This window comes from Protomyctophum parallelum (genome assembly GCF_964188405.1).
Source record: "Protomyctophum parallelum genome assembly, chromosome: 8".
Taxonomy (NCBI): domain Eukaryota; kingdom Metazoa; phylum Chordata; class Actinopteri; order Myctophiformes; family Myctophidae; genus Protomyctophum; species Protomyctophum parallelum.
The window spans coordinates 11801405-11812723 of record NC_139703.1 but is presented as its reverse complement, the minus strand read 5'-3'; the positions used below and the strand labels follow the sequence as shown (position 1 = coordinate 11812723).

Below are 11319 nucleotides of genomic sequence, written 5' to 3'. Positions count from 1 at the left end.
TCATATTGACCCCAGAATGTTTTATTTATGACATTTGTGGAGTATTGAGAACTAGTTCAATCAATTAACATGAAAAATAATAAAAGCTACATAATACTGTAGACTAGACTATAGATAGATAGATAGATAGATAGATAGATAGATAGATAGATAGATAGATAGATAGATAGATAGATAGATAGATAGATAGATAGATAGATAGATAGATAGATATTATATTAATCCTACCTTGCATTTATCATACAGTAACAGTATACCATATCATACAGTACCCTACCTATCATCATCATCAACTTTATTACACGCAGATCAATATTCTACATAAACTATATCAATACATCACACATCCCATATCATGCATATTAGGATAGTCCCATACTCCTAGATATATTACAGGTGCCACCATGCAGGCAATAATTCTACAGTTTCATCCCGTTCACTGTAAACTAAATAATCCTACTCAATAACTGCTGCGCATCAAGCCAAGCAGCTAGACCGCACTCTTGCTATTTAGCACTCTGAAGATGACAGGTGTGCACGAATGACACAACCCTTATAATAATATACACCCAGGGACTACACGTGTAGCCTATATGCCAATCAATCATCTAATTATGTTTCATTGGCAAACGCATGTGCTTATGATTAGGAATATAGTCTAGGCTACTGATTATACTGTTGGTGAAATTGTCCTTATTAATCACGCTTCACAGAGAGGACATGTCGGGACAAGCTTCTGGACCTATAGTATAGGCTATTATGACTTGCTCTGTTCATTGAGCAAAACGTTAAGTTTAAACGAATTCCAAAAAAGAACAAATCGACTGTGTGCCAATTAAAACAAAGAAAAACTTACGTCCAACGAGTTGCAAGAATAAAATAAAGAAAAACGTTTTATGAAATTAGAAAGAGGTTGAAAAATGAACATGTCACAACAAAATCAAAGGATTATGAAGAAGAGAATGTTTTGACATTCCAACACCAACACAACAGGCTGCTGCGCCGCGCCAGAAGATGATGTTCAGATAAAACAGCAGGTAGCGGTTTACACACAGACGCCCAAATCCCAACCTGGTCCAAATCCTTGGATTGGCTTTCCGCAAAACAAAACATAGCCTATAAACTGGCTAGGCTTCGTAAAAAGCACAACCAAAACAGAGTTCAAGAAAGAGAAAAAAAAGAAGAAAAAAAAGGCGAAGAGAAAGAGAAAAGAGGGGAATACAGAATCACGACTCACCCAAGAAGCGGTAAAAAGGTGTGAAAGAAGCGCAGGGGATGATGAGCGGTGGTGGGGCTGGTGGAGGTACCGGAGCTGAAGCACTAATCTGCCGTGCTGACGGTGACGGTGTGTGGACTGTGGAGCAGAGGAGCGGGGGAGAGAGAGCAGGAGGAACCGGCTGGAAGGAACCACTTCTCCCTCAGAGAGAGGGGGCATCACTCCTGCATGCACCTTGCAGCCTTGCAGGGACAGTGGGACACACATGTCATGCCCGCAGGGCGTCCCTGTTTAAAAAATGTGATGTCCATTCGAAAATTGTCCAAATGGTTCTAGATTTATTTTTCTCCCTTTTTATTTTTAACAGCATTATTGTAGCACGAACATGAATATTGTCAGGTGAATTAAAACTAATGACGATGCAGATGATTGAAATGCAGGCTTTATGAAAATGAAATATATTAAGTATTACAATTTACTTTTCGCATCAATCCATGGTTTTATTTTCTTACTAAAAATAAAGAACAGAAAGAATATATGTGCAGTTAAATGTTTAAATTCCTTTCAAAAACGGGACAACCATGCAGTAGGACACAGATATACCATGTTTTACTTATTATACTGCACCAACATTGGTGCTATGTTGTGATGTTGTTTGTTGTTTATGTCATAATTGTAAATTTGTAATGTGCTTTGGCAACGAATGTCAAATGGCATGCCAATAAAGCCAGTTGAATTGAGTGCATCAGTCATTGTATAGAGCCAGAGCTAAAGTGTGTGTGTATGTGTGTGTGTGTGTGTGTGTGTGTGTGTGTGTGTGTGTGTGTGTGTGTGTGTGTGTGTGTGTGCGCACGCGCGCACGTGCGTGCATGTGTGTGCGCACATTACAAGAGAAGCAGGACACACTAATTGATAAATAACCTGCAGAACATGTTCACATGGAGCCCCCCTACGCACACACACACTGACACACGCACGTATACGTGCATGCACGCACGGACGCACACACAGGGGGTCAGCTATAGACCAGGGAGCATAGCTTGAGGTTCTCTGTTCAAGGACATTTCAGAGAGAGACAGAGAGAGAGAGAATAATGGTTTTGTTTCCCATTTTCTTTGGCAATGTTAAAGTAAACATGTGTTTTCTCGTGCCAATAAAGAACCATTGAATTTAATTAAAATTGAGAGAGAGAGAAATAGAAAGATGGAGAGAAAGTAAAAAGAGAGAGAGGGAGAGAGACAGAGACACAATTAGTGAGATGAAGAGCGAGATACAGAGAGATAAATAGAGAGAGACAGAAGTGAGAGAGAATGAGGGAGAGAAGAGAGGCAGAGAGAGAAAGAGAGAGGTGTCTAGACTCCACAGTCCACAAATAAACATGAGAACAACACTGGGCTCATAATGTTCCAAGATGTACAGATTAGATTAGATGTGCACCTGTTGGGACTTAAAATTAATATTCAGCTAATACTAGACTCCTTTCTCAAACATCATCATGTCAAGGACCCACAATTAATATGTATTTGGCCACAGATCCCCATCCGAAAATATTTTGTAGTGAACTTGTAGAACGATACATAGCCTACTGTAGATGTTCAAATAGCCGATGTATAGACAAAGTATTTGTTTACAAACATTGAGACTGGTCGCATGGGTGACTGTTTCATCATGTAATCAATTCCCAACAGATCTCCAAACCATGTTGTTTTGGGGAGAGCTGGTTTCAGTCCATTCAACCTCCTCTTGTGTGTTGGCTAGTGAGGCGCACCCTATAGGGAGACATTTATACTTCATTGCGCAGCAGTATTGCGCGCAGAGAACAGCTGATATACAAGCTCACAAGCCTCACATCGTGTCGTGGATGTGACTACATGTGAGCTTAGGGGTCTGCATGCACGACACCATCGCGGGATGGAACATAAATTATACTTGATGGGGACGAACAGGCTCTGCTGCCGTGATCATAGAGCGCTCGCCCCGTTCTTATGACAGCAACAGGCAGGAGGTGAATTGCTATTATTGTTAACATACAACAGAAACAAAGGATTATATATTTCAAGGGCGAGAGATCACAATAAAAATCCTAATGATTCTTCCTCTATACTGGAAGAAAAACAGAATCTGAAAGTTTGACAGTGCATTTTTTACACGTGAGCAGTTAGAACTTTTCCATTTCATCTTATGAGAGGTGGGGTTCATGTGGTGCCGGCCTGCACGCGCACGCTGGTGCTTATTAGTGTGACGGACGGACGGACGGACGGACGGACGGACGGACGGACGGACGGTGAGTCTACTGTATTCAAACAGCAAAGGTTATTGCTGTGATGACATATTAATATTCTTGTAAACGCTCCAATCCAATTATTACCATAACTTAATTATTCCCAGTAATCAGGGTACTGATTTGCCAACAGACGTGTCCTCTACAGTAGAACACACTGGACCAGAGCTGTGCACCAACATCATCAAACAGCTGCAGGGCGTATGGGCACTGGACTGTGTTTTCACCTGTACCTTGACACTTACTGGAAGCTAACATTTTGATGGAAACTAGAGAGAGAGAGAGAGAGAGAGACGTTGTGTATGGACTTGTCTTGAATGAGTTGTAATTTCAAAGGACAAGTAAAGGGCTTATAGAGGTGAAGGGCAAACTGCCTCCCCCTGGCCAGCCGGGGCGCCTGATGGAGGGGAAAGGAACTGGTTGGAATAACGTGTTCCTTCCACGCGCTACGTCCAACCAGGGAAACTCCCCCTGTCAGGTGTAAAGGAGCAACTTGGACACTCAGGCATGAAGGATTAAGCATGAGTTCAAGTCCGTTGCTCTCCCCTTGTCCCCCATATATGGGGACTAGGTTGGTGGAGGGTGTGTAGAGCCCAGGATCACATTAGATTAGACGATTGACACAGGGGTGAAAAATGGGTTACAAAATCGTGGGATAAAAAATATATTTAAAAAAGAGGTTAAGGGCATTTTGAGCAGTAACCACAGTAACCATAAACATACAGTGGTACAGTCATGGCCATTGGCTATTAATCAGTCCATTAATTCCCTGAAGGACGGCCAGGTAAGGGATGGGGAATGAAGAGTTCAGTACGGACAGAGAGGTACAGTATAGACAGTATAGACTACCTGCCCCTCTCGTTGGAAGGGGCAGGGAACTGTTTGGGGTATCTTGAGGCCATGCGGTTGTAGTGGTACAGTCAGTGTGATGGTTGACTGAGACTAGGGGCCTACTTCACAGTACTGATCCTCAAAGTCTGGGGTCCTTGAGGGGGTTCCAACGGGTCCCCTAGCTGATATAAATTAGCTTTGAAATCAGTTAAAACACTACAGGAGCTGTAACAAACATTACTCCTCGCTCCGTGGAGCAGGAGTAAGAGGCCTGACATGAAACAGCAGCCCGACTTCAACTGATGGTTCAAGTGAGGATAGAGCAGGGAGGACATATTTGGCTGGTTCCCTGGAGGGAGGTTAGGGTATGACCGATGTAATGAAGGCGAGGAGAGGTTGGATCAGGATGCTCATCTGGTTTACCTCCCGCCACCCTCCTTCAAGGACAGCCAGGGCTGCCATGCATTAGTATGATGATCGTTATGCTCTGTTTGCAATCGTTTCAATCATATTAATGTTTTCAAAGGTATTCAAATGAAGCATCCCAGAGGGATGGAATGAAAGTACTAAGTAACGCGAGAGAAAAAGAGGTATAAGCTGTAGAGGAGGCAGGAAAGAGTGAGAAATGATTAAGAGAGAGAGAGAGAGAGAGAGAGAGAGAGAGAGTGAGAGAGAGAGAGAGAGTGAGAGAGATATGGAGAGTGGTTTAGATGCTTGGCATGTCATCAACACAGCATGTGTATCCTAAAAATGGAAAAGTTTCGAGCCAATTATTTTGGACAGTGTTCAGAGCCGACAGTAATGAATTGTAGACAAACAAACAAACAAACAAACAGGCAGACAGACAGACAGACAGACAGACAAGCAGACAGACTAACAGACAGATAGATAAACAACACATGCGGTCAGACTGATAAATAGACAGATAAATAGACAGACATATGGACGCAGACAGACAGAGAGTTGTTGGTGTTTTTCTGATGAAAAACAGTTTTGCCAAATGGAAAAGTAACGGATGAGAGGAGAGAGCCACATGCGAGAACTTCTTGTTGTTGATTTAGTTTTGCAGACAGACAGACAGACAGACAGACAGACAGACAGACAGACAGACAGACAGACAAGGGATGTGCACACATAGACATGAAAGGGGCTTCAGCCACAGCCCTTTTACCCGTCTGTAAAACAACTGCCCTTTCCAGACCACGAATGCAGCATTTCCTATGTGAAAGAAATGCAAATGCCACTCCTTTCCATGCCATGCCAGAAGCAGCTTTCAGGAGAATTCATTTTTTTCCAAAGTCTCCTGAACTTGAACGTCGCATTTTGCGTTGAACAAATTTGTTTAGAAATCCAGGTCGTAGTTTTTCTCTATGCAGAATAACATTGGCTCATTTTAAAATCGTCACATAAAAATTGTGGTCCAAAAATGTATACAAACTATCCTTGCGATATTGTCGTGGAGGTGTCTCTGTATCCGTGTATTGTATAGTCACTCAAATTTGATACAGTTTCTAGCGATTAGTGAAAATGTAAATTCGGCAGCAGTAACATTAGCATTTTCTCACAGTCAGTTTATTCTTCAAATCCATATGAGTGAAACCGCTGGGATGATTTGTTTATTTTTCAAACACAGTTGAGGCGATCTAAAATATCAGATCATCCCATGGGGAATTGGGATTATAAAACAAATAAAAAAGCCGTGGATTTAGCACCCTCTAGCGACATTGACGTCAGGCGCTCTATTATAACTATCAATGGTCGGGACCTATTTGTGGGTCGAGACATTATTTAAAAAAGATTAATTACCTTTTTATCCCACGATTTTGTAACCCAATTTTTCACCCAGTGTCGATTATCTAATGTAATCCTGGGCGCTACATTTTCATGAATTAGAAACAAAATTCAATGTTTAAAAAAAAAATACAAATTAAAATAAAAGAAATTCCATAAATTAGAAAACAAATGTTTAAAGAAGTAGTGAAAATAGCGATCTATACAAGATCCTAACATGTCGCATTGCGACACGTTAGGAGCTTGTAGATCGGCTATTTTCACTATTTGGGTCGAGACGTGCACATTTCTCTTTTGGCTCTCGAGCTATAAAGTTTGGGAACCACTGACGAAGACGACCAGCTGTCTCTTCCCATCACATGAAGTCACAAGCCTCTGACTGTCACCTCAGCCAGGTGGAGATTCACTGGGAGGACATCACGTAGCACATATCGTTGCTGTTTGCTGGAAACCATGCATGATAACCTTTACACGGTTTTGGTTGTCCGCTCATAGACTGCGTGTGGAAATGGGAAGATGGAGCCGCATACCACCTGAACAGCGGTTTTGCCAATGTGAGACTGGTATACAAAACGAACAGCACATACTGGTGTGTCCACTCACACAATATATCAGAGTGAAATATGGACATGAGGGTATTGATTTGAGCTCATTTTTTGTGGGCACTAACAGACTTTGCGTATGCTACATGCCTGCCTGTCACTTGTGGAGCAATAGAAAGCGCCTGTCTGTAAAAGGGATTCTGTATTGTATATTTTAATGTATTGTACCTTTTAAAGTTTTTGATTCATGGGTTTTTTATTATTGTTTGGACCCAATGTTTTATACATTTGTGTCAATAAAGTAACTAACTAACTAACTATGTCCTAAAATGCTTACTGTTCCAAGAAATTGGAAAAAGGGACAACGTGTTCTAATCTAATGGATCCAATTCAGTTATAATTAGCTGAAATGTGCTGTACAAATACATTTGCAATGATTTGCCTTGCCTCGATTAGGCTACTGTCTTAGCTAGTGCAGCCAGCCACGCACATGCACACATGCACGCACGCACGCACGGACATCATTTATTTGGCTGTCTGAAATGTCCATAGCACTAAAACGGAACATTCAGTTTTAGTTCTAATGGCCAGGCAGAGAGACTAATAGTCAATACTGTAAACAAACTAACAAACAATTACCTGATGAGTGTCAAGATTGACGTCCATGCAAGCATGCACTCACGCACACGCGCGCACACACACACACGTGTACAATACATGCACCGCGCACACACACGCACGACAGATTCTATTTATGAAGCCTTAGACTATAGGAAAGACACTAATACAAATGGAGCTGACCGTGTGTGTGTGTGTGTGTGTGTGTGTGTGACTGTGTGTGTGTGTGTGTGTGTGTGTGTGTGTGTGTGTGTGTGTGTGTGTGTGTGTGTGTGTGTGTGTGTGTGTGTGTGTGTGTGTGTGTGTGTGCGTGCGTGTTTCACTTCACCTGTCATTTTTATCAGACATGTTATCAGTTATGATTTATGTATTATTTGCTTAAGTTATCAGGAGAGAGACCACGCACGCACGCACGCACCCACACAGACATACAGACATACAGACACACACACACACACACACACACAAACTGACACCTACAGTAATAGTGCATCGTCGTCATTGGGTGTAATATTTATTTTTCAAAATGTTTCAAAAATAACGTGTCATGTTGTGAGCTTGTAGATTGGCTACGTTTTGCTGCTTTACTTTTGAGTGATGCACGTAGTGACGAAGTATAGGACATTACACAGAGATGATAATGTCACGGGACATCTATATGTCTCTCTGGTATCTCCACCCGACACCCCCCTTTTACCCCTATTAATACGACCTCACTCCTGTGTATTGTACAATAATTGCATTACACTTAATACAATTGCGCTGGGATTTCAAAAGAAAATCCCCATTACCATTGAGTAAATGAGATTTAGTAAAGCCTATTCACGACGGCATTAGCTATGCACGCTTTGCACAATAATACACACACAGCATTCAAAATGTAACATATGGCTGTTACAAAAACCAACAGATGCAACTGTATATCTTTCCTCGATTCTCACTTTTCTAATTGAATAATGGAGGCGAACTGAACTCCCACAGCCCATAAGGTATAATATAGATGACTAATCCCACTTCATTTAATTACTTATTGAGATAATTTCAGTTTTGTGGTGAATTCACACCAAGGTGTTAATCCTGTTAGTGGCCAGGGACTCCCATGATGGGGGATAAAGCAACCCTTTTACTTTCGTTTGTATTTGTTCATTGAAGTATGTTTGCTGAGCTTCATGGAGGCATTTTGTACCGTGTCCTCCAGGGTTCTACTACGTTTGCTTTTTTTTAACTCTACATCTGTGTGTGTGTGTGTGTGTGTGTGTGTGTGTGTGTTTTAGGACACTTGGTGGTCAACAAACGCTATTTACATGCTTGGACGGACAGAGAGACAGACACAGCCAGGCACAAAAATGTGCCCCACTGGAAGAGGAGGGCTGATGACGAACCAAACGAGCCAACATCCTGTTATCCATATTCTATTGGACGGCGAACCCAGAGGCAAATTCAAAGAACAATCAACAATCAAACAATTTTGCACCATTTCCTTTTTTTTTCCTTTTTTTTGTCAATGGGTCCCCCACTACCCAACCCCAGATAAGTGATTTAAGATAGATGGATGGATGGATGGATGGACGGACGGACGGACGTCAATGGGGCTGTGATTACACTGAAACCTTGCCCAAATTTGGAGTCATATATCATAATTGATTGACATCACAGATGACTGATGTCACAGGTTGCTCAAATGAAGTGCCAGATTTAGACTACACCATTCTTCCATAATCTGTTTCCTTAACTCCTTTGTCTACTGCCTCATATGAATGGCATCACCAGATCCTGATCGGCTCATGGTTCAGTACGTCTTGATCCGATCAGACTTAGTCCACGATTTGGGCTGGCCCCTGGGCGCGGTCATAGCCCAAGCTTGTCATGCTGCTACTGCAGCCATTCACCTGTCTCAGTGTGACAACGACACAAAACAGTACCTGGCGGACCTGGACAATATGTACAAAGTGATTCTTCAGGGACCAGACGAGGCGTCGCTTTTTTCCTTGGCAGAGACGCTGGCAGAGAGAGGCATCGCCCATAAGATCTGGTTTGAGCAACCAGAGAACATCCCCACCTGTCTGGCCCTGAAGCCTTATTGCAAAGAGATGGTCCGCCCACTGCTACGCAACTTCGATCTCTTCAAATGACATGCTCTGCTGGCCTGCACGGACAATGCAATTTGGATCCTTTGTAACTAGCCTTTAAATAAACACTGAGGATTTTACAGTTACTTGGGATTGTGTATACTAGGGTTGTGATATGGAACTGGAGGAACCGCGGATCCAACATTGAGGAAAAGGAAACGGTTCCATCACATTGGAACCCTTTCTGGAACCGGTTCTGTCAGCTGGTACAGTATGTGCACTTTACGTCTGCTATGCAATTACAACACTGGTGGTTCTGAAACATTTTTATTTCGAGGACCACCATAACTCTGGGAGAGTATTGGGGGGTCATACCTATGTTCCCTCAGCCCTATGTTCCCTCAGCCCCGAGGTGCGCTGCGGGTCGGGAGAGGATTGCGGTTAGGTTTAGGTGTCTGCCCCGGGGGTGCGCTGCGGGTCGGGAGAGGGTTGCGGTTAGGTTTAGGTGTCTGCCCCGGGGGTGCGCTGCGGATCGGGAGAGGGTTGCGGTTAGGTTTAGGTGTCTGCCCCGGGGGAGGTTAGGGTTAGGGTGAGGGAGGAGGTAGGTTGTCGTAGGCTGAGGGAACATAGAGCTGAGGGAACATAGGTACGGTCCCAATAATCTGCCCGTTAATGAACCAGAATCGTTAAAATCCTAAACGTTCTCAATCCTAGACGTGTGTAGGGATGTATTCTGAGCCCCTTCTCTACTCCCTGTACACCTATGACAGTGTGTCTATATGCACAGTTCCAACCAAGAGAGATCACGAATGACGACGAGACAGCCCGATTGAGAGCCGTGGAGAGCCTGACTGACACAATGGTTCCGGATGAACAACCTGGCTCTCAACATTGAAAAGAACAAAGAGGTACTCATAGATTACAGGAGGCTTCGCAGACAACACTGACCTATCCAGATTGGAGGTGCTGCAGGAGCAACGTCTGTACTTTCACAGACAACTAAAGATGTCTGGCAATGGCATGCTGAGAGCTTACCACAGAGGTACCACCGAGAAGTGGCTGCTTCACTGCCTGGTATGGTAACTCAACTGGTACCGACCTCAACTGCAATATGGTTGAGGTCAACAAATGCTGTGTCAGCAAGGCCCATGCAATCAGGTGAAGAAACCACTGATGAACAAATCACTGATGGTGTTTAATAACATGCCAAGCTTGTACATTGTACTATAAACTGATCTATATGTATTTATTCATTAAATACTGATTATGTTTTTGCTGTCTTTCTTTTTGAGGGGCGCTAGCCCCTCCCTCCTATGTCCAGCTTTAAGTGTTTGTGTAAACACTCAAACATTGAAGACAAAAGTGAGAATGCAAATTGTGATTGGCCAGAATGAGATTATGTATGACGACGATGATAAGAGCTCCCCTCAGCTCACTTCCCACGGGTGTTATTTTGCCCAGCAATGTGTGTCCCATCCCAAATTTGGTAAAATGCCAAGTTTGGTAAATTAGTGGAGGATATTACTGAAACGATCGTTCACTTTATGGTACAAGCACCAAATTTGGTACACAAGTGCTTCAGAACCTACTCTCTCAGAAAAGTACGTTGTCCACTTGAAAAAACTAAATGGCCGCTAAATGAAAAGGGCCTTTTGTGGCGGTTCTGGACAACCGTGGGTCCGACCGACTCGAGACCGGGCACTGCACTCCCTGTGCGTGTGTGGAACGTGTGTGTCGAATTTGAAGTCGGTGGGGCGAACGGTTCTCGGGTTATGTGGATTACAGATGTACAGACACACACAGACTTGAATATATGTCAATGGGCAATGCCCATTGGGGTTTTTTTAGATGATGGGTAAGAAGAGAGAGATGTGATGTCAGGTGGTGTGGGCTAAGAAGTGGTCAGGGCTATATGAGATGTACAGTAAGTGCAAAGAGAGATGGTGAGGGAGGGAGAAAATTATTTGTACC

At 43.1% G+C, this 11319-nt stretch overlaps 1 protein-coding gene across 1 annotated transcript; it reads left to right on the top strand.

The window, feature by feature from the left end:
• Positions 1 to 9063: 9063 nt before the first annotated feature.
• On the top strand, positions 9064 to 9411 carry LOC310862888 (putative peptidyl-tRNA hydrolase PTRHD1; the record flags this gene model as incomplete). The annotated part of the gene is made up of 1 exon (XM_083771009.1): positions 9064 to 9411. One exon carries the CDS (start codon positions 9064 to 9066, stop codon positions 9409 to 9411), a length of 348 nt encoding a protein of 115 aa, XP_083627135.1.
• Between the last annotated feature and the right edge of the window lie 1908 nt (positions 9412 to 11319).